General features: G+C 38.0%; 6 protein-coding genes across 7 annotated transcripts; 4 read left to right on the plus strand and 2 right to left on the minus strand.

Moving 5' to 3' along the window:
- Window positions 1–434: 434 nt before the first annotated feature.
- On the minus strand, window positions 435–3,448 carry LOC17875698 (probable inactive purple acid phosphatase 1). Its single transcript, XM_006279545.2, has 12 exons — window positions 3,344–3,448; window positions 3,064–3,256; window positions 2,879–2,970; window positions 2,708–2,774; window positions 2,497–2,619; window positions 2,309–2,401; window positions 2,093–2,222; window positions 1,927–2,008; window positions 1,696–1,828; window positions 1,410–1,615; window positions 886–1,321; window positions 435–802 (listed from the first exon to the last, which is right to left on the minus strand). Exons 2-12 carry the CDS (start codon window positions 3,238–3,240, stop codon window positions 683–685), a joined length of 1,659 nt encoding a protein of 552 aa, XP_006279607.1. The 5' UTR covers window positions 3,241–3,256; window positions 3,344–3,448; the 3' UTR covers window positions 435–682.
- A 1,525-nt stretch (window positions 3,449–4,973) lies between these two features.
- LOC17876573 (putative F-box protein At3g17560) lies at window positions 4,974–6,095 on the plus strand. The gene has a single exon (XM_006281591.2). The coding sequence runs from the start codon at window positions 4,974–4,976 to the stop codon at window positions 6,093–6,095; it is 1,122 nt and encodes a 373-aa protein (XP_006281653.2).
- A 1,204-nt stretch (window positions 6,096–7,299) lies between these two features.
- Window positions 7,300–8,784, plus strand: LOC17877016 (KDEL-tailed cysteine endopeptidase CEP1). Its single transcript, XM_006280624.2, has 3 exons — window positions 7,300–7,796; window positions 7,895–8,271; window positions 8,369–8,784. Exons 1-3 carry the CDS (start codon window positions 7,355–7,357, stop codon window positions 8,633–8,635), a joined length of 1,086 nt encoding a protein of 361 aa, XP_006280686.1. The 5' UTR covers window positions 7,300–7,354; the 3' UTR covers window positions 8,636–8,784.
- A 115-nt stretch (window positions 8,785–8,899) lies between these two features.
- On the plus strand, window positions 8,900–11,512 carry LOC17875025 (pentatricopeptide repeat-containing protein At5g50280, chloroplastic). The gene is made up of 2 exons (XM_006280011.2): window positions 8,900–9,905; window positions 10,012–11,512. The coding sequence occupies exons 1-2, from the start codon at window positions 9,019–9,021 to the stop codon at window positions 11,318–11,320; spliced, it is 2,196 nt and encodes a 731-aa protein (XP_006280073.1). The 5' UTR covers window positions 8,900–9,018; the 3' UTR covers window positions 11,321–11,512.
- A 116-nt stretch (window positions 11,513–11,628) lies between these two features.
- Window positions 11,629–13,343, plus strand: LOC17877249. Of its 2 annotated transcripts, XM_006280812.2 has the most exons (4): window positions 11,629–12,025; window positions 12,484–12,894; window positions 12,978–13,028; window positions 13,134–13,343. In XM_006280812.2, the coding sequence occupies exons 1-4, from the start codon at window positions 11,629–11,631 to the stop codon at window positions 13,175–13,177; spliced, it is 903 nt and encodes a 300-aa protein (XP_006280874.1). In that variant the 3' UTR covers window positions 13,178–13,343. The 2 variants fall into 2 exon arrangements, with proteins under 2 accessions (XP_006280874.1, XP_023646027.1); XM_023790259.1 differs by lacking the exon at window positions 12,978–13,028 and having other exon boundaries at window positions 11,630–12,025.
- Window positions 13,344–13,624: 281 nt separating this feature from the next.
- Window positions 13,625–15,607, minus strand: LOC17876396 (adenine/guanine permease AZG2). Its single transcript, XM_006279721.2, has one exon. The coding sequence runs from the start codon at window positions 15,586–15,588 to the stop codon at window positions 13,996–13,998; it is 1,593 nt and encodes a 530-aa protein (XP_006279783.1). The 5' UTR covers window positions 15,589–15,607; the 3' UTR covers window positions 13,625–13,995.
- Window positions 15,608–26,523: the final 10,916 nt, after the last annotated feature.

The raw sequence follows: 26,523 nt of genomic DNA on the forward strand, positions 1-26,523 counted from the left end.
GTACATTTACTATTCATAAATAGTAATATATCCCAGTTTTAATATTCAGATATATGTGTAGACAAACAACTATACAGAAACATATTATTATACATAAAATATTTGTGCAGAGACAAACAACTACAAAGAAACATTTTTACACATAAACAAATATACATATATAAATCAGAAAAATATATGTACACATATAATTATGCATATATATAGATCGCTGTACGAAAATATACAGAAGAATTTTCGTACAGCGACACACAACTGTACATGAGAATAGGTGGATGTATCAATATTTGTTTTAAAAATATTTAAAATTATTAAAATAAAATGCATATCAAATTATAGAGATAAAAATATATTTTTTTATGTAACTGGAATTTTATAAAAACCAAATATATTTGGATAAATATCATAGTTATCAGATTTAAGAGATTTATAAATAATTTTCAAATAGTAAAAATGTATTATTTTACCAATTATAAATAGTAAACGTACTATATAGCAAATTAACTTTTGTCCAAAACGTACTAAAACACAAATTATTCCATGTTCAGAGAAGTTAGTCCCTTGACATTCTGAATGTGTCATGGACTAGTCCGTCACTACTCCTCTTGTAGTCGAACTGTAGGTAGGAGTGATTAATCGCAGTAAGTGTCACGAACCCGAAATCCATATCTCTGAAAACACTCTACTTCGGTTTCACGCAAGAGAAGTTATTCAGACCGGCTCCTCCACCACCAGCAACAACGTGGATTGTCCCATTCAATGGACCCTCGTACTGTGTCTTCTCAGAAGACATGCATTTGCTCTACAAAAGGGTAACTGAAAACTCAAATCTTTTTGCAAGAAAACATTCTTTGATATGCTGAATGTAATAATTTTCTTTCTAACCTGGTAAATAGGGCATGTCCTCTCGTAGAGATGGGCGTGGCCATAGATAGCTATGTCAACCTTGTATTTTTGCCAGAGCTTCTGAAGGCTGTCTCTCCCCATTGGTTCCCCGAAAGAACCTTCAATACCATATTGATCCGCAGAGGAATAACCGAGCACGCGATGAGCTAAGAATATCAGCCACGGCTGCTTTTGTCTGTCAACTGATGCTAAGCAGTTCTCGATGAAGTTGTATTGCTCTGTCCCTTCTCTCCAGTCTAGTTCTGTGTTGGCCACGCAAAACCTGAACATTCCATAGTCACTCGAGTACCAAAACTTGGCTCTGTTTTGAGCAGGAACGTAGAACATTGTCTGTGCTGGTACACCACATTCTCCTCCAGAATCTAGACCTTGATAGAAAGATCCGGAGTTGGGCCAGACACGGTCATGGTTTCCGCTGCACAATGGATTACCAGCAGTCACTTTCAACGAACCAGAAAGGTTGCAATTTTATCAAATTAAAGGAAAAAGAAAAAAACGCAGACCTTGCAATCATGTATGGAACAGTGGAAGCAATTGGCTCAATTGGTGCTGTGAACTGATCCCACTGGGAAAGGTATCCATTTGCATAACTGATATCTCCAATGTGGAAAACTACATCAGTACCATTTAGAAGTCGAATAAGCTGCTTTGTGGTGTTGAGAGAAGCGTGTTGAAAATCTTTGTACTCATTTGAGCCATCAACTTCAGCCTGCAACAAGGCACATGAAAGCTATGAATAATCTGATAAACAAGAAGCTGGGCCAATGTTATTTGGACTAAATATCAAACCTTTCCCATGTCGCCGAAGATTACAACTCGTTGGAGAGAATCTTGTCCTGGAAAAGGAGGAGACTGAAATTGATACTCTTTACTCCAGATGAATGTACCACTGAGAAATTTATGTCCGATTCTATATGTATACCTATATATTATTCAAACAAAAGATTAGTGACTGATATATGCATACCAGGTTACCTTGTGACTGTGATTCGTCATTTCAGAACAGAAAAACACATATACCTTGAATTCGGCCACAACTCTTTGAGAAAGGCTGTGTGTATGTATCCGGGATCACGCCATCCCACTGTTCTTGCAGGAGCCCCTGTTAAATCAGAACCAGCGGCAATGTTACTAATGTGTGTGTGGGTGTAAGTATGGGTTTTGAGGTAATGACGGATCTACTTACCACACATGCTGTTTCGCCCGAATGTCAAAGTCCCAGCAGGTGACCGTTTAAGCTCTCCTTTTGTAATGCCCCACTCGACAAACGGTTCTGCAAAGTCGATTCCATAACCACTTGTCCAGGTCACCGTCATCTGTTAACACAAGTTTGCAAAACCCATATTTACTCTTTGTGGCATTACTACAGAAAGAATAACCAAAAGGGTTTTCTGAATCTTACTTCATCCCATGCTTTGCCTAGCGCCAATCGCGGGTAAGCTGGTGCCTTTGGGTTCTCAAAGACTACTTTGTTTGAGACTGCCACAAGCTTTGGCTAGCAGACAGGGAGAAAACAAAACCAATGATTGGTTAAAAGATGAAGTTAAAAACCTTGTAAATCGAAAGAACTTGTGGGTGAATGAGCGTTACATTCAGCAAACCGCCAGAGAAGAGTCCGAAGGAAAAGTCTGCTCTCTGGTTGATGAGTTGTAGCTTCAAGGAAGCATTGCCTGTATTTATGTAGTCTGGGTTTCCATAATTAGCATACTGAAACTGTAAAGAAATAGGAGAAAGCTTTAAAACCAATTGCAGAGAAGAAAACCACATAACTTAGTATTGTAAACCATGATGAGGAAAATACCTTGATAGGAGCAGAACACAGTAGAGGTGGATCAACGTATTCTATTTCTGCAGGACAAATCGAAGCACTGTAGAAACAAAAAAGGTGTAATGCAAAGCTTTTATCATATCAAAAAACTAAACCTTGAGATTTTAAAATAGCTTTTTAACAAAGAAGGTGTGTTATATATACTTGAAAGCTGCAGGAGAAAAGACACCGATCCAATCATCATCTGATGGGTGTGGAGAACTATATTCGACAAGTACCCACTCACTATGTTTACCCTGAAAATAAGCACTGGAGTTAGATCAAAGGTGACAAATGAAGAGTTTGCATACGTTTCTGATATATATAACATAAAAAGGAGAAATCTTTACATCAGATCCAAGAAGTGTTGGAGAGGCTTTGACATAAGCTTCTTCATTCAGATCAAATAATGTCTTATGAATGGCAATTGATGCTAAAGGTTGGTCTCCATGAGGTTTCCCTTCTTGAATTGTTCCAAGAGCTAACACAATAGTCATCAAGATAGTAACAAGTTTTAGCTTAGCCATGTCTCACAAGAAGAGCCTGAAACAAAAAAAAACCAGAAGATAAATTTGTTGACGATCAAAAACAGAACACAACTATGTTGTAGAAACTGGATTCGAACATTACCAGTACCCACAAGTCAACAAGAAGGAATCAACAGATGAAAGTGATGAAAAGATGAGTGAGGAAATGAGAAACTAAAATGTGTATTTAGAGTTGGAAAATGGGTTTTTTGGTTAAGCATCGTTTTCAAGGTTGTAAGATTCAAACGTATTATTCGTTTTACAGACACAGTCATAATTCATAAAGCATATTAGGACATTGAACGAACAGTAACACTACTTTGATGCCTAGTTGTTTTGAGTTTTCCTGAATTTAGAAACACACGGTTCCAAAAGTCGTATTCCTATAATGTTGACTAGGATGAGGACATTTGAGCTACGATTTTTTTATAGAAACCCATTTTCCAGATTCCACGAATTTAATTTTCCTGTGCACAAGTTTGAGATGGGATTAGGTGAAAGACGAATGGGTATGACGACGAAGCCATGGAAGTCGCATAACAAGCAAAGAATGACGATGAATCTTAGACACTTTTGGTTTGGTGGTAATTGGAAATTGGAATCCGAATCATCATCAGTATTCAGTATTCACTAGTGTGTTCTTGCGAGTTACTACTAAACGAATCAATTCATCTTTCATCAAATTGGGCCCGATTTGCGTAAAGAAAATCATAATTGGGCCAGTGGGCTTATTCACTTACAACAATTGAAACCCAATCCAAAGTCCAAACTAATTCAACCACAGATCAAAATTCAACAAGCATATCGCTTTGGAAACTTCGATTTGTTGTGTTAAGTAAGTTACGTGTATATTCGAATTCTGTATCACGATAAATTCGGTATGAAATGATAAAACCAGTCTTTCTATTTTCAATTCCGGTTTAATGATTATGTACTTTTGGTTCGGTTTGGTTAAAATCTTCACATCTTGTTTTGGTGATCTACAACTTGGTTCTGTTCTTACATATCATCTAAGCTCATTACATGAGCCTAGCTTAGACCAATGTTTTTTAAAAACCGGTCTAATCTACGTTTCATGTGGTAATTTTTTAGTGTAAATGATTGATCTTTCTTCCAATTCTTTAGCTGTTATTTAACAAGAATTGTTATTTAACAAGAATTAAACACATTGTAGCTCTTGGAGCATCCGCAAAGGCATAACCCCAAACATGCATCTTAGTGTATTTTTGATATATTAATAATGTAATAGTGTTTTGTAAGAACCACACAAAAATAGGCAAGTATTGGTTGAATTTTTAGGCTCTAATATTTATAATAATAAAATATTGTTAAACATATTAATAATATTTAAAACTAATTGAATAATTTAAAAATTGAAAAATACAATTCCAAATTATTTTGAAAAATATAAAGAGATTGTAATCATCAATTTTTCTTTAGCTAAAATCACATTAACAACCTACTCGTTGAGAACTAGAAGCTTCGCTTGTGGGACAAGTTTCAGCTTTGTTAGTTTCTTATGTTCTAAGTAACTTTTCCATTAGTTTGCTTTCTCTAAATTTCCTTATTTCGTTTGCTTAACTCATCCCATCTCTATTTAAAGAGGCTCACATTCTCTGTTTTTGTTTTAAGTTTTTTCCTTATAAATAATATTGAGGGAACACGTATGAAGGCTACTTAAAACCCTAATTAAGACCTAACTTACTCTCAAAGCTTTCTCCTCTGTAAGATCGATGTCAGAACTCACAAGAGAAACGATGATGAAGATCTTCAATCTTCCACAGGATCTGATAGAGGAGAGGTTGTCAAGGTTTCCGATGATCTCTCTCAAACGACTACGGTCAAAATACAAACAGTTGAAAGATCTAGTCAAAGATCCGAGATTCATCAAAAAGCAAATTGCTTATGCTAGATCTACAAGGCAGTATCATGTTCTCGTGGTGGTGAAATTTGGGGTTTATTCAATGTGCTCCTATATCAATGAAATTAACTTGAATGCTGCTCCCTTGTTTAAACGTGGACTTAACCTAATTGATCCTTATCTTGATTCAGAAGTCGATCTAGGTCAAGCCTTTCACTGTGATGGCATATTGCTATGTGCTAGTACCAAAAGAAACATGTTTGTGGTTTGGAACATGTTTTCGGGCCAAACTAGATGGATCAAACGGCAGGATCATTGCCGTAGAGACGATGTGTGTGCTCTCGGATACAAAGACAAAGAGTTGTGCCGTGGTTACAAAATCTTGAGGTTTGGGGATACACACCACCAAGAATCTGAAATCTATGACTTTACCTCTAATTCATGGAGAAAACTCAATGCCGTAAGTCCTAAAGGCGGCTTACAATCTCGTGGCGTGTCATTGAAGGGAGATGTTTATTGGCTGTTTAAGCAAACAGAAAGGAGTATGTACTCTCTACTAAGTTTCGATTTTTCAACGGAAAGATTACAATCTTTGTACGTCCCAATTGAAAACAAAGCATGTTGTGACGATACAATGGCTCTATCGGTTGTTAGAGAAGAACATATTTCGTTGTTATACCAGAAAGAAGCGACACAAAAGATGGAAATATGGATAAGCAGTGAGATCGAGACCACATATGTGTCGTGGAACAAGTTCTTAACAGTGGATTTTAGACCTCATCCTCATATGTTTTCGTGTCACATGAGTTTTTTCATTGACGAGGAGAAGAAAATCGCAGTGTGTTGTGAGAAAGATCAAGAGAATAGGATATTCAACAAAGTATACATTGTTGGAGAAGATAAATACAAAGTATCTCGAGGTTTTGGTTTCATTGATAGTAGAGGTATCTATTCTAACCCAACCATGTTTGGTTATGTTCCAAGACTAGTTTAAATTAATCCAGCAACGTTATAACTTGGTTTTTTAGAGAATTTGGACGTTTGTTCTTGAAAATTCAAGAAAATTTAAATGTTATAGAAATAAATGGTTGGAGAATTTTTATACTATTCCTATGGTTCATGGCATAGTGACACATGCATGGTTCATATTTTTGCTAAGGATTTTTATATTTGAACCGTATTCACTGATGTTCAATTACAGTTTCGTCGTTCCATTTACTTTACTCGATAAAGGAAAAACAAACGTTAGAAGCAAACGTAAATCACGACACTGCATCATCCTCTTGGTTGGTGCATGTGATGTGATGTGCGTGTTTGCTGTGTGTGTGTGTGTCAGCGTTTCTTTTTTTTGTTTACTTTTCTCGTAATCTTAGTTATGTACTTTTTGATGGTAATACTTGCTTTATCTCTCCTTTAATCTCTTTAAAAGTCTGTGGACAACAGATATTGTAATGTCTTTTAGTTGAATGACACAAGTTAGGCAGTAACTTTTGTTAGTTTGAGTTCAAACTTCAAAGCCTTGTTAGTGTAATAAAGGATGTTAAAAAGGAAAATTACAAAACATAAGTTTTACTATAAAGAAGGAACACGAGAAATGTTGAGTTTCGAAATAGTGAAAGAGATTGAAAAAAAATATATATATATCACATACCAAACAATTCAGTTCTCTTATTGTGAATTTTTATTTTATTACTCACTTACGTATAAGTTAGTCACACTCACACACGGCTTTTCCAAATTATCATATTTGTAAAATTACATAATCATGGTTAGGTTACATCAATCATATAGTTCCTATCAAAGTTAAATGGTTGCGTACAAGTTGTGCTTTGATCAAATTATTAGTATATATTTGGTTCGTATACACTTGTAATTGAGTCATCTCACCGCCTAATCTTTCCCAAATTCATCAATTATTGTTACCATAACCAAGAAAAAATAAAATGAAAAGAGCTTTGCTTGCACAACTAAATCAACATAAAAATTCAATTATACATTTGATCTTTACATCTCCATTAATTAATTGTTGTATCCTTTGTCATCATTAACCTCAAAACTTTGTTGAATCCCACAAGTAATCCCTCTAACCCCTTTCTGGTATTTTTTTTCATTACATTTCGTCGTCACTGGTCACAATAATCTCCCACACCAAGATTTACATTCCCTATATAAACATGTTCTCTTTAGTCTTTACCATCCACAAACTCATTCTAAATCAAAAGAACATACCAAAAAGTACCAGAGAGACTAAAGATGAAGCGATTCATTGTTCTTGCGCTTTGCATGCTTATGATTCTTGAAACCACAAAAGGTTTAGATTTCCATGACAAAGATGTTGAATCAGAAGATAGCTTGTGGGAGTTATACGAACGGTGGAGGAGTCACCACACGGTTGCTAGGAGTCTTGAAGAGAAGGCTAAGAGGTTTAACGTATTCAAGCACAACGTGAAGCACATCCACGAGACTAACAAGAAGGACACATCTTACAAGCTGAGGCTCAACAAGTTTGGTGACATGACTAGTGAGGAATTTAGGAGAACATACGCTGGTTCAAACATCAAACATCATAGGATGTTTCAAGGCGAAAGACAAGCCACAAAGAGCTTCATGTATGCAAATGTAAATACTCTCCCAACCTCCGTTGACTGGAGAAAGAATGGAGCCGTCACTCCTGTCAAAAACCAAGGCCAATGCGGTAAAATTAATTCTTCTTTTCATTTATACTTTTCAATCTCAAAGCAAAATGTAAAATTAGTACCAACATATATAACATGAGGCTTGTGGTTATTACAGGGAGTTGTTGGGCGTTTTCAACAGTTGTGGCTGTGGAAGGGATCAACCAAATAAGAACTCAAAAGCTAACATCACTATCAGAGCAAGAGCTTGTGGACTGCGATACAAACCAGAACCAAGGGTGCAATGGAGGTCTAATGGACTTTGCTTTTGAGTTCATCAAGGAGAAAGGAGGACTCACAAGCGAGCTAGTCTACCCTTACCAAGCTTCAGATGAAACTTGTGACACAAAGAAAGAAAATGCTCCGGTAGTTTCAATCGATGGACACGAAGATGTTCCTAAGAACAGCGAGGATGATCTAATGAAAGCTGTTGCTAATCAGCCTGTCTCTGTTGCCATTGATGCTGGAGGCTCAGACTTTCAATTCTACTCTGAGGTAAGGAGCTCTCACAACACATAAACTAGTTAATCCAGTTCAAAACTTATTAAACTTTCTTGGTCTGAACTCTGAACACATGCAACGGTGTCACTAGGGAGTGTTTACAGGGAAATGTGGAACAGAGCTAAACCATGGAGTTGCGGTCGTAGGCTATGGAACAACAATAGAAGGAACAAAGTATTGGATTGTGAAGAACTCATGGGGAGAGGAATGGGGAGAGAAAGGATACATAAGAATGCAAAGAGGGGTAAGTGATAAAGAAGGACTCTGTGGCATTGCAATGGAAGCTTCTTACCCTCTCAAGAACTCCAACACTAATCCTTCTGGACTCTCCTCGGACTCGCTTAAAGATGAACTCTAAATACTCCTTAATCTTTATGTTATAAAGAAAAACAATAAGTTTGATCATTATTTGCTTTTTTTTTATATTTCTTTAATCTATAGCATATTATGTATGAAATTGATAAGAAGCTTTTGAATTCATCAATGATTAATTGGTTTGTTACGTTAGCTTCTAAAACCAAAAGAACGAACACACAAAAGCTAAGGCTTTTTGGCAGAAACCAAGTAAGTCGGTGATTAATGAGAAAGATACGTTACCAAGCTTGAAACACAAACAGGGTTAGTTTATGTAAGAGCAGAGGAGTAAACAAGGGTGAAATTGAAAAGTTGAAACCTTTATTTAGTTTTACAAGCGAAATATTAAAACTTTGGCTTGAACCTTGAAGGGGTTGAAGCTAAGCTATGTCAATGGCGTCTTCTTCTCTAGCGACCCAATCGTTTTATTCTTCTTTTCCTTTACTTCACCGAGTTCACTACCCTGAACCTTATCTTCTTATTCGCTCTTCAATTTATCGAAAACCTCTTTCTCTCTCTGCTACTTCCCCTTCGTCGTCATCTTCTTCCATTTTCCTCTCCTGCTTCGATGACCCTTTACCAGAGAGTGTACAACAACCAGACAATTCAACAGATATTAGCGGAGAAGACGAAGATGTTGAAGAAGAAGAAGAAGAAGAAGAAGAAGAAGAAGAAGAAGAAGACGAAGGAGGTGATTTTACAGACCCAATTCTTAAATTCTTCAAGTCACGAACTTTATCATCAGAATCAACCGAAGACCCAGCTCGAGAATCCAGATTCTCTCTCCAGAAGAATCGTCGAACTTCCTGGCACTTGGCTTCGGACTTCGCTGACTCTGGAGCTGAGATCGAGTCTGAGTCCGAGGAATCAGTCTCTGTGGCAAATCAACAAACACCTGGTGTGCTTAATCCGTTTGAAAATGGCGTCGCTGGGGAAATCTTGGAACTTGCTAAGAATTTGAAAGAGAATCAAACTCTGGGAGAGATGTTATCAGGTTTTGAAGGAAGGGTTAGTGATACAGAGTGTGTAGAGGCATTAGTGATGATGGGTGAATCTGGTTTTGTCAAGAGTTGTTTGTATTTCTATGAATGGATGAGTTTGCAAGAACCTTCCCTTGCTTCCCCTCGTGCTTGCTCTGTGTTGTTTACATTGCTCGGTAGACAAGGGATGGCTGATACTATTCTGCTTCTGCTTCGTAATTTACCAGACAAAGAAGAATTTAGAGATGTTCGTCTCTATAACGCCGCCATTTCTGGGCTATCAGCTTCTCAAAGGTATGTGCTTTTTCCTCTTTGTTTCATGATTTAGCTTAGGAGAATGTAAAGTTGTAGTCTTTGTTCAAGCTTTAGTCAAATTGTGTAGTTGGTGATCTTTTGATAGGTATGATGATGCTTGGGAAGTGTATGAAGCTATGGATAAGATCAATGTGTATCCAGACAATGTTACATGTGCTATAATGATCACAACCATGAGGAAAGCAGGACGAAGTGCAAAAGAAGTTTGGGAGATATTCGAGAAGATGAGCGAGAAAGGTGTGAAGTGGAGTCAGGATGTTTTTGGTGGCCTTGTTAAATCATTTTGTGACGAAGGGCTTAAAGAAGAAGCTCTTGTGATCCAAACGGAGATGGAGAAGAAAGGAATTCGTTCTAATACGATTGTGTATAATACGCTGATGGATGCTTACAACAAATCCAACCACATAGAAGAAGTGGAAGGTCTTTTTGCTGAAATGAAAGATAAAGGCTTGAAGCCTACAGCTGCAACTTACAACATTCTCATGGATGCTTATGCTAGAAGGATGCAGCCTGATATTGTAGAGACACTTCTGCGGGAGATGGAGGAATTAGGATTAGAGCCAAATGTGAAATCGTACACATGTTTGATTAGTGCGTATGGGAGGACGAAGAAGATGAGTGATATGGCTGCTGATGCTTTCCTGCGGATGAAGAAATTTGGTTTGAAACCTTCGTCGCATTCTTACACAGCTCTTATTCATGCTTACTCGGTCAGCGGGTGGCACGAAAAAGCTTATGGTTCCTTTGAAGATATGTGTAAAGAGGGGATTAAACCGTCTGTTGAAACATACACATCACTTCTCGATGCATTTAGACGATCTGGTGACACTGCAAAGCTGCTGGAAATTTGGAAACTAATGCTGAGAGAAAAAGTAAAAGGGACACGGGTAACATATAACACTCTTGTTGATGGGTTTGCCAAGCAAGGAAAGTACATCGAAGCAAGGGATGTGGTTTGTGAGTTTGGTAAAATGGGTTTGCAGCCTAGTGTTATGACTTACAATATGCTGATGAATGCGTACGCACGGGGAGGACAAGATGCGAAATTGCCTCAGCTGTTGAAGGAAATGGCTGCTCTCAACTTAAAACCTGATTCAATCACATACTCAACCATGATCTATGCGTTTGTTCGTGTTCGAGACTTCAAAAGGGCATTCTTTTACCACAAGATGATGGTTAAAAGCGGCCAAGTACCAGACCCGAGGTCCTATGAGAAACTTAGAGCGATTCTGGAAGACAAAGCAAAGACGAAGAACAGAAAGGATAAGACTGCCATACTTGGTATAATTAATAGTAAATTCGGTCGGGTTAAAGCTAGGACGAAAGGGAAGAAGGACGAGTTCTGGAAATACAAGAAGAATCGAACTACTTCTCCCAATGGTCACCGATCTTGAAAGTAGCTCAAAAGCTATATAAATGCTCTACTGGTACATAGTGAGAATGCTCAAGCTATACGAATCTAGTTGTATTCAATATATGTTCCTCTGTTCATTGTACTTAGTCTTATTTATTAGCATTCTTATTTTATTTTGTTCCTAGGACATACTATGGTCATGTGTATTAAAAAGTGCAGGAGTTTAGCTTTATTGTTCCGACAAGCAAAGAATCTCTTAAGCTGCAAGCAATCTTCAGATATAACTCTTTACTCTCTGCATCAAAGATCACACACATCACTCTTATAAACAACCCAAAATAAACAAAAATGAAAATCTTGATCATCTTGATTCTATCCTCTCTGGCACTCATGGAACTTTGCATTGTGGATGCATGCCGATCATACTGTGGAAACATAACCATTGATTATCCGTTTGGAATCCGAAATGGATGTGGGCATCCAGGGTATAGAGATCTCTTGTTTTGTATGAACGATGTGTTGATGTTTCACATAAGTTCAGGTTCTTATAGAGTTTTGGACATCGACTACGCATATCAGTCCATAACTCTGCATGATCCTCACATGTCGACCTGCCAAACCATCGTGCTCGGAGGCAAAGGCAATGGCTTTGAAGCTGAGGATTGGAGAGCTCCTTATTTCAATCCTACCTCTGATAATGTCTTTATGTTGATCGGATGCTCTCCTAAATCTCCTATATTTCAAGGTTAGTAAGTTACTTGCAACAAAAACTTCACAAAAAAACAACTAAGATATTAAATTTTAATTCATTTAAATTTCAACTTAGGGTAGACAACTTTTAGAATTTTAGATTCTCCACAAAAACAACTTAAACATTAGATTTTGATTTCTTACAAATCTTATAAAATGGTTTACAATAGAAAGAAAAAAAAAACAATTTCTAATCGGTTAGGTTTGATGAAATTTCGATTTGATTCGTTTTGTTTTGAATAATTTCGTAAATTATGACTAAAATATTATTGCGTTAATTAATATGATTATACGTTTCATACATCAATAATTGATTTTTTGTTGTTAGCATAAAATCTGGTTTAGCTTTTGATATACCAAAATTCAGTTTGGTTAGACTATGTTTTCTTTGTAATTAAAAACAATCAAATTATGAACACATTTGGGTTCGGGTTCCGGTTTTATTTGGTTAAGGCTTCCCCGAAAAGAAAGTGCCGTGCCGCAACATATCAGGAATGAGCTGCGAAGAATACATGTCATGTCCAGCTTGGGACATGGTCGGATACAGACAACCGGGTATACATTCCGGATCAGGACCACCCATGTGTTGTGCGGTCGGGTTCGAGTCAGTAAAAGCAATCAATCTAAGTAAGTTGGAGTGTGAAGGATACAGTAGTGCCTACAATCTCGCACCCTTGAAGCTTAGAGGACCATCCGATTGGGCTTATGGTATACGTGTCAAGTACGAGCTACAAGGAAGTGATGCGTTTTGTCGTGCGTGTGTTGCAACTTCTGGGACTTGTGGCTATGAATCTACTGATGGTGGAGGACTTAGACATGTTTGCATGTGTGACAACCATAATTCCACTACGAACTGTGATTCAGGTTAGTATCGTATTATCAGTTTCTATACAATTTTTATAACCAAATGGTTCACTCGGTTTCGTATTATTTATTTGTTTATGTAGTTATTACACCAACTGGTTCATCTTTAAGTGTTAGACCAAAAGCTATTGGATGTAAGTATATCAAAATGCATTTACGTGTGATATATACTCAATTTTAATTTTTTGTAAATTTTAATTTTCAGCTAATTTATATCTTTTTTTTTTTAATCTTTGTAGCATTGATCCTTTACTTCATAACCATGAACATAGGCTTTCAATGAAGACAATGAGTCACTGAGTCTTCAAATTTTACCCATACATTTTCATTTATTCTCATTACTATATATTATGTAACTTTGTAGCTAGCCTTCATAAAATGTTAGCTTGAGAAGTAGATATATAATCTTTGATTAAGGTACATGTTCAAGAACTATCATAATGTTTCTTCCAACCAGCTGTTTAATTACATCTCAATGTACTCAGAAAAGATTATTTGAAGAATCATTCGTACGAAAAACATGAATCTTATCGAATTAAATATGTGCAACTGGTGAGAATATATATTTTCTTTTACATGATTACATCAAACTATGATTGAAAGAATTGTAATATAGCTTGGGTTGAACTAGTATACGCAATTTATTACATGGAAAAAAAACATAGCAACATGGACAGTAGTGAGCTAAAGAAGTCTTGTTTGCCAAGTTAGGGATGCTTGGAATACCAAAGGAGCCAAACGTTTTTGATTGAAATATTTTTGTTACAAGAAAAAAAAAAAGCGTTTGGTTGAAACATAACAAACCCTAGGAACAACGCATGCACAAGCAGCCATGAATCATCGAATACACTTTCATGGCAGCTAATGCATCCAATGTTACTTCATACACTACTCTCTCCCTAAGCAAAAACTAAACCAAAACACACAAAAATTTAGAAAAACAAAACAAATAAAACCCCCCACTGATCGAGCATTAATCATGACGAGTCTTTGCATGGTCATCTAACTACCGACCATGTGAAAAGTTCCACCACTTCCGGTGTGATCATCACACTCACACCACTAGAACCGATTCAAAACCGGTTAACCGACGTCGGTTAATCAAACGATCTCGACGGTACCGACCGATGAAACTTGGTTATGCTCTTTCATAACCCGTTTCCTAACCCCATTAAGCCACTTCACAACTCCCAAAACGACATCGTACATGCTTAGAGCAAGATACATACCAATACCAGCAATAATCCCATTAGCAATGGAATAAGTCAACGGCATAAGCAAGATCGTTACAAACGCCGTAACGGCTTCTTTAGTCTCTCCCCATTTGATATCTTTCACCACTCCCATCATCATCACACCAACCATCACCAACGACGGCCCAACCGCCCACCTCGGCACGTTAGTAACTAACGGCGTCAAAAACATCGACGCCAAGAAGTACACTCCGACGATAACCGCCGTTAGACCCGTCTTCCCTCCTTCTTTCAACCCCGCCGACGACTCCACGAACGTCGCCGTCGTTGTGACCCCTAACGCCGATCCCACCACGGAGGAGCCGGCGTCTACTAAGTAAGCCGCGTACTCTCCTTCGAACTTCCCGTCTTCCACGAACCCTCCGATCTCAGCCATCGTGTAGAGTACTCCGGTCGTGCCTAGGAGGTCAACGTAGAAGAGTGTTACGAACGCAACCCAAACCTCGCTGTTCCTAAACTCCGTGAAGCTTATAGCTCCTAACGTTGACTGGATCTTGTGAAAGTCAACGATCTTTGTGAAGTAGTTATAGTTTGAGTCTCCGAGAGGAGTGTGTGGAAAGATTGTGACTTCAGTGCCTCTAATCCAAGAAACAGCCGTAACGAACACGATTCCATAAATCATACTACCTTTAACGTTCTTCATTAAACCATAGCTCGTTATGAGAAACCCAACAACAGCTAACCAAAACGTAGGACTCTTCATTTTCCCTTCAAGACAAGCTCCCGTGACAGGATCCATCTTCGCACATGCGGTTAACGTAACTAGAGTTGACTTATCCGGTCCAACGAGTCCAATGCCTTGGTTCATTTGTAAACCGACGAAAGCTATGAACATTCCTATACCAACCGCGCATGCTAGTCTCACCGTTTGAGGGATGAGACGAGCTAGTTTCCCGCGGAGTCCTAGAGCAGACACCGCGAGAAACGCGCATCCTTCAAGAAGCACGATGGCCATAGCGGTATGGTAAGAGATTGAACCGGAGCCACGAAAGCCTACTACGTTGTACGCGATGTAAGCATTGGCTCCCATACCAGGAGCAAGTCCGAAAGGGAGATTAGCTACTAAACCCATTGCTAACGAACCAACCATGGCTGATAAAGAAGTTGCCACAACGAGGTCCTTTTTAACTCTGGAAATACATTGTTCGTAGCCAGGGTTAGAACCAAGGACGCACTCTGGTCCGGGTGGTGACGAACCGGCCACGGTAGAACAGTCTTGTACGGAGCAAGTGGCACCAGAGTCGGCTAAGATATTGGCGTTGACGGTAATGATATAAGCCATGGTGAGGAATGTGGCGGTGGCAGCTCGGAGTTCGGTTGTGAAATTTGTTTTTCTTGCTTCAAGCTTGAAGAAACGACCGGCGAAGCTCTTGGAGACGGTGTCGTTTAAGTGTTTCTTCATGTCGCTCCACGACTTGCATGACTTCGTCTCTCTCCCCATGACTTAATAATAATGAGGAATATAGGGAGCAAATGCAGGAAGAGGATGTCACACATATATATATATGCTAACAATATAAATAACACAAAAATATGTGAATACGAACTTATAATATACAACAAAGTTGACAAAAATAAGAAACTCAAATACATTATAATCAAATTGCGGATAAAACAAGTATATATTTCTCTACAACTATGATCAAAAATAATACAAAAAGCTAACACGACCACGTGATACTCTCTTGTATCTATGGAAGAATATCTAAATATCTAAGCTTATTTTGACTGAAACTTTGATTAGAAAATTGTTACTTTTTTCGAGTTACAATATAAAGGACCGAAACAAGTCATTGTCTACTAGCTAGGCATTGGCTCCGGTCCAAAGACCAAGATTCAAATCAATTTTATTTCTTTTATTAATTAGTATTGATAGGATTTTCAAAATATTTTGCAAACTCTAAATTAATGAGAATAAATCTTCTTATAAGATAAAGTCAGAATTATTAATCTAGCTTTTGATATATTATATGTAGATATTATGTCCTCGCCAAAGAGACATGTCAGTAATTTTATCTATTAATTATCAATGTAAAATAGCCTTGATTTTTATCAAAAAAAAAAGAAAAATAGCCTTCATTTGAAAAGTATTATTATATATTTTCGTTACTACATAAATTCTATCCTTATCTAAGCATGCATTATATTATCATTAATTCGTAATAACACATTTTATGTTAGCATGTTATTATATCCAATGACACGTTATCTTATATGGTAACACGTTATTTTAATTATCTTATAGCATCCTACCATATATATTGATCACTCTTTCGAAAGTCATGTCTACCTCTAATTCCTCACTCTTCCTTTTTTTCACAAGATATGATGTTACAAGACTTTATGTACGTATCATAACCTTAATTATGACTTCTTTTTATCACCTTCAGTACTCATTTCAGTCGTTTTTTTGTTCTTTCTATGAAAGATTTACGCATAATCTTGCATGCATGGTCTCAAAGAAAGTATGTATTAATTGGATATTTCGTCAAACATTCTCGGGGTGACACCATCAACTTTTGTGATGAAGGCATAAACTAGGAAAGTCAACTAGTAGTGTTATCCTCCATGACCTCACCTAGTTGGACATCCCATTAATCTACCTTGTGACTCGACCTAATGTTGCATTATCCAGTTCACAATTTGTCTTAGTTTATAGAGTGTATATTTTGTACTTAAGTTCATCAAAACATTGCTGTTTTCAAGCTTTAAAATTCTTGTCTTGTCTGACTAGATTTTTACCACAGTTGAAATCGAACCCTACTTTTCAATGATATTGTCTCGTACGATAATTAATAGATAGCTGGATAAACACTCGTAGAGATGTTTTCGTTATTTCATATACGACAAGTTGTGATACAATAGAAAGTAAAACCATAACGGATATATATACAATTAGCACTTATAGTTGACTATTGGAATCGATTATTAATGTCTTATTGATGTAATATAATTGGTAAGACTTTTTTTCATAAGTTTGAGTTTATGGTGTGTGTGTGTGTATAGATGTTAATGGGAATAATTGAATAAATGTGTACCTGTTATTAGATAAAACCTATGGGAAATACAGAATTTGAAACAACTTTGTCCAATACAATATTGATTTCTGAGGAACTAAAAAGTTTTTAAATACATTGCACAAAAGCTAGCTAGATTAATCATTAAGGCCACAATACTCCACATGCACTTTGGTTTTTGTCCCCCAAAAACTTTTTTTCGTCCTCGCTGCTCGTGAAGATTCCATCGGTCGAATTTTAACTTCTGTAAGTTTATCAAAAGAGAAATAACACATAGATCTCTTGTAGTACTGATTCTATATTAACTCATAGAAATAAACTGCTATGGCACCAAAAAGATAAAGTGGCAAATAGGCCTGCATTTAACGTAAGGAAGTTTGTGCCATAGCATAGCATTATAGTTATATTCTAGTTATATTGAGTTCTTTTATATAATTTAAATGGAGTTTGATGTTGGGAATTTTGTCAGCAGTGCCAGTTTGTAAACTCGAATTTCGGCTTCTGCCATTATTGGAAACCTCTTTCAAATCCTGCCACAAGCGAAGGTTTCGTGACGATTTTGCCCTCGGGCAAGCTTGGTTGAGTGTTGCGCCAGAGGCATAGGCAACATACGAAAATAGGAGGCGATGTGACGTTTTTGGGGGCAGAGGCAGAGGGCATTAAATGATGGGTTGGGGGTATTATCCTGTGTGTAAAAGATTAAAGATTTGATTACAGATTAAAAGATTAAAGAGGTTGTGTTTGTGTTAGGCATGAAGGACAAGTAGTTCTGGATCGGTTTCTGAACTGCAGCGATTTCGAGTTCTTGGTGAAGAGGGTAGAAGACAACGACGGACAAGATTTAGCAAGAGTTAGCAGGCAATAGAGAACAAAGATAGACAGGTATCGTCCATTATAGTTTGTTGGTTGAGCATTTATTGTTGTTGAGCATTTATTGTTGTTCTTGCTGTGTGTGAGAGAGAAGAACTCACATGTGTGTGATAAAAGCGACGTGTAGGTTGGAAGACATGGACAGGACCGTATGTGTCATCGGGGGCAAATGGACATATTCAGACGAAGGATTTTGGAAATTCAAAGTTACCAGTGGACAAATGGGAGAATGCATGTCTATCGGGTGGGGGTCAAAGTTTTCCGGGTTGACTGAGCGTGTGGCAGATGTTTTGGGTGTTGACCTTGGTGGACAACAACTCGATTTGAGCTTCTGGTACCCAGGCGAAACTGCAGCTTTCACGCAGGGGAGAATGCCACCAATTACGATCACCAGCGATGCCGCGTTTGAGCAGTTTAAGGTGAAGCATGCAGAGTACGGCGGTCTGTATTTGTACGCAACTGCGACTGACCGCGTAGGTGATGCGGTGGACATGGACAAGTCCGCCAACGGTGTGGACAATATCGTGTTGACTGCCAAAGACGTGGACAATACAGTGTCGGTGACAGAGAAACAAAAAATCCCAGGTGACGATATTGCTACATTGGAAGACGAGGTGATGTTAGAGTATTTTGCAGCCATTGAGGCTACAGAGACACACAAAACCGGACCACCAAGCGAACAACGTATGGAGCGAATGGTGAACATGAAGCGGAAAAGAGGTGTTAACTCTGGTGGACATGTTTTTAAGGACAACTGGGTGGACGGCACAGACTTGGTATCCGGCGAGAACGATGACGACCAAGAAGAAGTGGGCACTTTGGGGAGATTGTACGATGAAGCGAATGGACAACCTACGGGGACTTGTGAGGCTTCAGAGGACTACGATTTTGATGAGTGGAAAGAACTTATTGATAAAGAGTACCCGCCAAGCTGGGATCCATTCCGAGATGTGTCATTCCATCCAGGGGACGAGGTAGGCAGTGCGGGGCTACCACAGAAAGAGATGGAGGTCGGGGAGGCGTCTAGTTTTCCGATGGACAACGACGAAGGCAGTGGCAATGTTGGATACGAAGTTGATGTACCTAATACTGCGCAGGGTATGCGCAGTTTTGTTTCTGAGGATCTCCGTAACCATGCGGAGATTAGAGAAGATGATCCATTGTTGTTGGAAGATGCACCGCCTGAGTGTGACAACCTTAGGGGGGCGCCACGAGAGGAGAGGAACATGGATTTGAAGCGGTCCTCTGATGGACTATATGTTGGACGTATCTTTGCAAACAAAGAAGATATGCGTGGTACCCTTTCGTTGTATGCGATGAAGAGGTTATTCAACTATAGGATTAATAAGTCTGACAAAGGGAGAGTGATTGCAAACTGCGTGGACAAGAACTGTGGTTGGCGAATTTATGCGACTACCCATAAAGGCTCCGAGAATCTGGAAATTAGAACGGTCGAGTTGAATCATACTTATGATGTTGCTGCTAGGACAAATTATGGCGAGAAGGCGACGGCCAAGATCCTGGCGGAGTTGCTGAAAACGAAATTTGCAAACGGTAGGACAGGGCCAAGAGCGTGCGAGTTGCCAGACATGGTACTATCCGAGTTAAATGTGACAATATCTTACACCAAGGCGTGGAACGCGAAAGAACTTGCTATGGCCGCAGCAAGAGGTAACGAAGAGGCTAGTTACAGGTTCTTGTCAACATACCTGCACCTGTTAAAGACAACTAATCCGGGGACGATAACTGCAATGCACACGGCGATGGACAAAGAGAAAAAGAATACGCTCTTTAAATATCTGTTCTTTGCTTTCGGGGCGTCTATCTCTGGTTATAAGTATTTGAGGAAGGTTATAGTGATTGATGGGACCGCCATGAAGGGAAAGTACAAAGTTTGCCTGGTTGCTGCTAGTGGACAGGATGGAAATATGCAAATCTATCCGCTAGCATTTGGGGTTGTTGATGGGGAGAACGAAGCGGGTTGGGTTTGGTTTTTCCGAAATTTGCAAAGGTTTGTCCCTGATGAGGAGGACCTAGTCTTCGTGTCCGATAGACATGCCTCAATCTATTCTGGTCTACGGAGGGTGTACCCTCTAGCTCACCATGGCGCGTGTTCTGTCCATCTTTTCCGCAATGTAAAGCACAACTTTGGGTGTGAAGGACTGGCTGCAATAGTTAGCAAGGCAGCAAAAGCATACACCGTGGGGGAATTCAAGGTGTGGTGGACTGAAATAGTTACAAGAGAGCCAGCGTGTGCAGCATATCTTACTCAAATAGGACTGGCCCATTGGACGCTATCGCATTTCCCGGGAATGCGTTACAATTTGATGACCAGCAACATATCAGAGTCGTTGAATGCGGTGATGCAAAAGGCGGTTGACTATCCTATTGTCTCGATGGTGGAATATATAAGGGCAATGTTGATGAGGTGGTTTTATTGTCGGAGGACAAAAGCAGGAAAAGCTAGGACCAGATGTACACCAGAAATTGAGGCCTTGTTGATAGACCATTTGGATGAAGCAGTTAAATGCGCGGTCTTGTCAGTTAGCGATTGGGTGTATCAGGTAAACGATGCTGCAGGGTGCGTTTTCACGGTTGATTTGGAGAACAAAACTTGCAGCTGTCGCGTGTTCGATGTGTTAAAAGTGCCGTGCTGTCATGCATTAGCTGCGAGGTGTGTTCGGGGGGTGGACATATATAGTCTTGTAGATTATCCATATTTCATTGAACCGTGGCAAAAAAGGTACGAGGCGCTCATAATGCCTGTGCCGGATGAGAGGGATACCGACATCCCACCTGTTGTACACGAAGTTCCAGTGAACCCGCCAAAAGAAAAAAGAGGTGGGGGCAGGCCCCGGAAGAAGAGGATCCCCTCGCAAGGAGAAAAGCGTAGGGTAAGTTTGAAACCCATTTACCCATTTACGTATTCGTTAGCCCAAGGGTCGTGATGTGTAACTATTTTGCCCTGGCTGTGTGCAGGTTAAGAAGCGGGTGAAACCAATCAGATGTGGGAGGTGTAACGGGACTGGTCATAACCGGAAGACATGTTCCAACCTTATATGAAGTAGAAAATTTGTCTGCGGGCCCACAGCTGTGGTGGTAGACAAGTTATCTAGTTCAGAGGGGTTTTTTAGTATTTTTTGGTTTAGAGGGGAAATTTAATATTTTTTGGTAAAGGGAAACATTCGAAGGTGTAGTATTCAGCTGACAATTACTTACATAGTAATTGCTTGTGGACCAAAATGGTCTATGTTTTGGTCCACAAGTGCTGACACATTCTGCTTACATGGTAATTTGGTCTGCGTACCAAAATAGTCTGTGTTTTGGTCCACATTTTTCTTAAACATTACGCTGACGATTACTTATCTAGTAATCTGTTATGTGGACCAAACTGGGATGTTGTTTGGTCCCCATTTTCCTGATAGACAACTATCTGTTTCCTTTTTTCTGTAATTGCTATGATATGTCTCATATCATATCATATTGGTTGTGATGCATGTAAAACACAAACGAGCCAATCGTACCAAGACTGGTCCATTAATTTAAAGCAAAAATGAGAAGAAGGGGCTTACTCGTTACACAGACATGTCGCCCAAAAAAAAAGAAGAATGACGCAAACATGCCGTGGACAATATTAGCGTAATATATAGGTGGACAACCAATATGATAGTAATCAGATGTGTAGACCAGACTGGCATGTTGTTTTAACACCGCATTTTTCAGTTAGACAAAGACATTGCGTAAGAAGCTTATGCGAGATGCGCCTTACATTGCTTAATTAAGATGATTACACTTAAAACATGCAGAGAAAGTCGATGGATCGCCAGTACGCCAGGCACTCTATGCATCCAGCCTCGTCGGTGCATTTGAAACCTACGTCGGCTTCGCCATTCGCGTAAAACACGCAAAACGGTGTTTTCCTGTACCTCCATGAGCCACGGTACCACGGTACCGATATTAGAACTGGCCCAATCTCCCGAATAAATTGCAGAAACAACGCAGCGATGCTCTTTGCTCTCTCGTATGAACCAACTTTGTTCTTGAACGACTCATACACGTCCATAGCTTCATAATAATGTCCACTGGCAATTAATAATATTGAAAGAGCCCAATCCACCTGTAAAGCCATCTCCGAAGACACTGGTTTGATGTTCTTCAAAAGGTAGATGCCTTCCGCCATAAGCCCATCTCTTGAAGTTGTCCTTAAGCTTTCAAAGTAACAAGCTGTTGGGTTTGATGCCTTCACGCAACGGGCAAAGAAATGGCGATATTTGTGATGTTTGTTTGTGAGGTCGGGCTGTTGGTAAAACGTTGTCAGCGATGTTTCCTCCAGAACCTCTTTGTCGAAGACAATGTCCATCAGGTACCTGCTAGTAGCAATCAAAGGACCAAGAAACTCAAAACTGTCACGGGCTATGTGAAGAACAATTTTGATAAGAAGAGGTTTGGGTATAGAAAAAAAGAAATCAATATGGTGTTTCATTTTGTTATGTGTTTGTATTGGATAGTTGTTCACTTAAAGAGATGATAGTTGGTTGGGGAGCGGAATGCAAAGTTAATTATCTTCATTGATGATGTTAGGTAGGGGTTGTTTGATGGGTATCATGAGATTTAATGAGAGGGTATAAAATTATTTTAAACACTAAATGTAGTAGGGGGTTGTGCTTGTAGCTTGTCCACACTTTAAGCTAAACCCAAAGTGTCTTCCGTAGCATATTGTGAACTTCGTAAGACAACAAATTTTGTCTACTGGTGTCCTATCACACTTGTTTGGTGGGTGGCCATCGTAAATTGTCTACGGGACCAATGAATGACAAATAATAATGTCTATCGACCCATTATGATACATCACGAAAAATAAAACATCCGGTTACAGAAGACATTTCCGAAACCTTTCGAAATTAAATTGGTACTTCCATGATACATATGCTATTGGGCTATTCCATAGACAGACATGTTGGCCAAAAAAAGGGAAGAAGGACGCGAACATGTCCACTATGGACAAGATTAACCTAATTTAGAGATGGACCAGGCGAGAGTAAGGGCTACATATAACGTTCCAAGCAATATGAAAGACATGCGATTGACCTTGTGCCGAGCGAAAACTTACCCTTTAGACTGGAGATGGACAACCGGCGGATGTTTATTTGGTGATGCCGAGCGAAGAGAAGATCTGCAAAATTACCAGTGTTTAATAGTAAAAACTTTGTTTCCCAAAAAAAATAGAAAAGTTATTATTGATAGAAAAAAAAAAAATTGTCCTGCACGACAACCATACCTTCTCCGGGCATAATTGGAAACGTCCACGGGGATTCTAGGTCTCTCGTGTCTAACGGCGTCTTCAACCGGGGGTTTTAGGGTTTCAGCGGAGTCGCCAGAGATCGGATGTACGGCGTCGGCAGTCGGTTCGGGGACGCTCGAGCTCTGATGTACCGCCTCGCAAGTCGCGCCGGGTGTTTCGGGGCTGCCAACTTCGAGACGGCCTACCGGGAGCCTTTGGTTCTTCACCCCTGTCTCCTCGGGCGCGATGGCATCTTCGCTATCGACATCGTCGACGGGGTTTCTGTCTTCGAAGCCAGTGTGAGCAGATGTGGGGATCTTGTGATGCTGGTCCGGCACATCTGTCGGCTCGGTCGCTATCGACATCGTCGACGGGGGTGAAGTAATCGGAGGGTCTTCAGTTTCCATGGGTTCAGCGGTTTGAGTCGGATCCAAACGAGAAGAGATTTTCCTGGAGAAGAATTTGGATAAAGTTAGTTGTTTGTCCATCAGTTAATGATGTTTTGTGATAAATGAAAATTCAGTTTCGTGGGTATAGCAAGTGAACGGTCGCATGGGGAAGACGCACCTTTCTGTCCTGTCATCGAAGAGGAGCGAGGCAGAGCAGCGAATTCGGCCAGGGTTAGATTGGTCTTTTTACCAAGCCTTTGTGGCAGGCGGGAGAAGACACTTCTCGAAATGGCAGTCTGCAGAAGATTTTTCACTGTGCATGGCATAGAAGACAATTTTCTCTTTGATGTTCTAGATTAGTTTTTCTTTATATAAAAAATATATTAATAACTCAAAATGAAGTTTGATTTGTATTTTATTTTAATTCTGCTATTTTAAAGATTTTTTTTCGAGAATTTTTGTGGATTTTGCTATTTTCTCACTCAAATCTTATGAATTTTTTTAAAATGTTAATCTAGATTCTTATGAATTGATAACAAGGTGATTACTACTTATAAATTAGAACTTATCATTTGAAATTACCGAAAGAAATATTTATATAGCTTCAGGTTAAATGACAAACACGAAAAACGAATATTCTTTGAAATAAAACAAGAATGTTCTCGCACAAGTCTAATTAAAACCAAAATTAAAAGAACGTCAAACGTATGTTTATTTTGTCAAAAGCATCTTAATAAACCATTTAAATACCTTCATAATCTTGTTATGACGGACATCGATGCAGAAGATTCAACCGATATATACCATATTACATTTAAGGATACGAATCAAAAACGTTAGCGGATCATTGTATATATTTGTCTATATGTTGATTAATAAGGTGGAGAGGAATTAAGTAACAATAATAATAATAGTTTGGGTTTTTTTTGTTTTTTTTTGCAAGTAGCAATTTATTTTTATGAAAAGCCAAGTAGCCATCAATATATTAATTATCCGTATAAATTTATAAGAAAATTGCATATTGTTCCAATTAATATAATCATTCTCATTTTTCAGAGTATCGTATAAATTATTCCATGAAAATATTACATGTATATATAGATGCTGATATATATAATAAAAACTATTGGCATGCGTATGTTAAAATAATAGCAGTGTATATTTTAATTCTTACAAAAGATTGAAAAGTGGGTTACTCTTTTAAGAAAGAGCGATTTGGAAAAGACAAACATAATTAACATCTTAAATTAACGAAAGCAATATCCTTTTTGCAGAAAGGATATTATTATTCAAAGTTTATGGACAAATTAAGACAACCAGGTGTCATTTATATGGGGAGTATAAATGAATTATGGTACATATATGACTATAATAGATGAAAAATTGGGTGAACTAGATGATTGTTTGAGCATAATATAAAGACGAAGTTGTTAAAGTAATTAAGTTATTTCCAAAGTTCAATATGTACGACATATGTCACAATAGACTACATTTTAATTAGGAACTTATTAGAAAGAACAAATATATATCTTAACCAAAAACATGAAAATCAAACACATCGATTCTCTCTTTTACATGTACTCTTGAGTCGCCTTGATAACCAGTTCAACAGAATTTATATATTTATATTCCATATAAATTTAGAGTTTACTTTGTATGAACGGATTAGCCGCATAAATTGCGAATCCATCAAAAACCTAAAAGACCATTTACATCTATGGATTTGGTGAGCGCATAGTACATAAGTTGTACATCTAAACAAAAGAAAATCAATTGCATCAAAACATTACATGTACTAATTTGAATTACTTACTTATACATGATACAAAAATTCTAATTTAGACCTGCAAAATCAACAACTATTCAAGACTTTAATTTCAATTGCAATAATTGATGTCCACAAATAAGGTTTTGCTCTTTCTCGGGCACTTGGAGAAATTTGTAGTAACGTTGACACTTAGAAAAATGGACCATAGTCTAACATGTCATCGTTCGTCGTGGTAAGTATCTTCAATCCCAATCTATGACTCTTTGATTTGATGCAACTCATCACTTCACATTAGTGATATAAATATATTAAGTTTACATCTTTTAGAAAATGAATTAACATCTAAATCCATAATAATTGATGCTAAAAAGAATTAAGCACCACTTGTAAAAATTATGTAACTACATACTCACTTTGTCATTGTCCCACGTTGCTCCCACTGAAAAAGAGGTTTCATAGTTTTCTTATATATATAGTAACATCAGTATTTTTCATAGTGTGAGAAAATAAAAGTTCAATAAACAACTATTAAAATAAACAAATTTAATAGTTTTCATATTAGTTAATAAAATTATGTAATATTTGTGACGTAAAAAGTATATAACTGGTATAAATACTTAACAAGACTTATTATAACCGATATAAATATTAACATTATTTAGATCAACTGATGTAAATACTAACATTATTTATATTAACCTATGCAAAATTAACATAATCTTTTTGCAACTATTGCATAATAACATAATTACAATAGTCAATGCAAGTAATTATTTCATTCAGTGCAAAATATTTGTATCACCGTTTTTAGAGTCACTTGTATTAGTAATGTAAAACCTATATCAACATAGATAAGTAAATTTTTTTATATATTAATATAGATAAAGAATAATTTTTAATGTTTTTTATCTCTTATTTTAAGAGATGCGAATGTAAAGATCACCAATGGGCTTTTGCATGCAGATGGTCAAGTTTGTAAATAATAGTTTAACCAATGGGCTTTTGCAAACTCATTTTATAGTTATTGTTGACGAAGGAAAAAAAAAAGAAA

This window comes from Capsella rubella, unplaced genomic scaffold, assembly GCF_000375325.1.
Source record: "Capsella rubella cultivar Monte Gargano unplaced genomic scaffold, Caprub1_0 scaffold_8, whole genome shotgun sequence".
Classification (NCBI taxonomy): domain Eukaryota; kingdom Viridiplantae; phylum Streptophyta; class Magnoliopsida; order Brassicales; family Brassicaceae; genus Capsella; species Capsella rubella.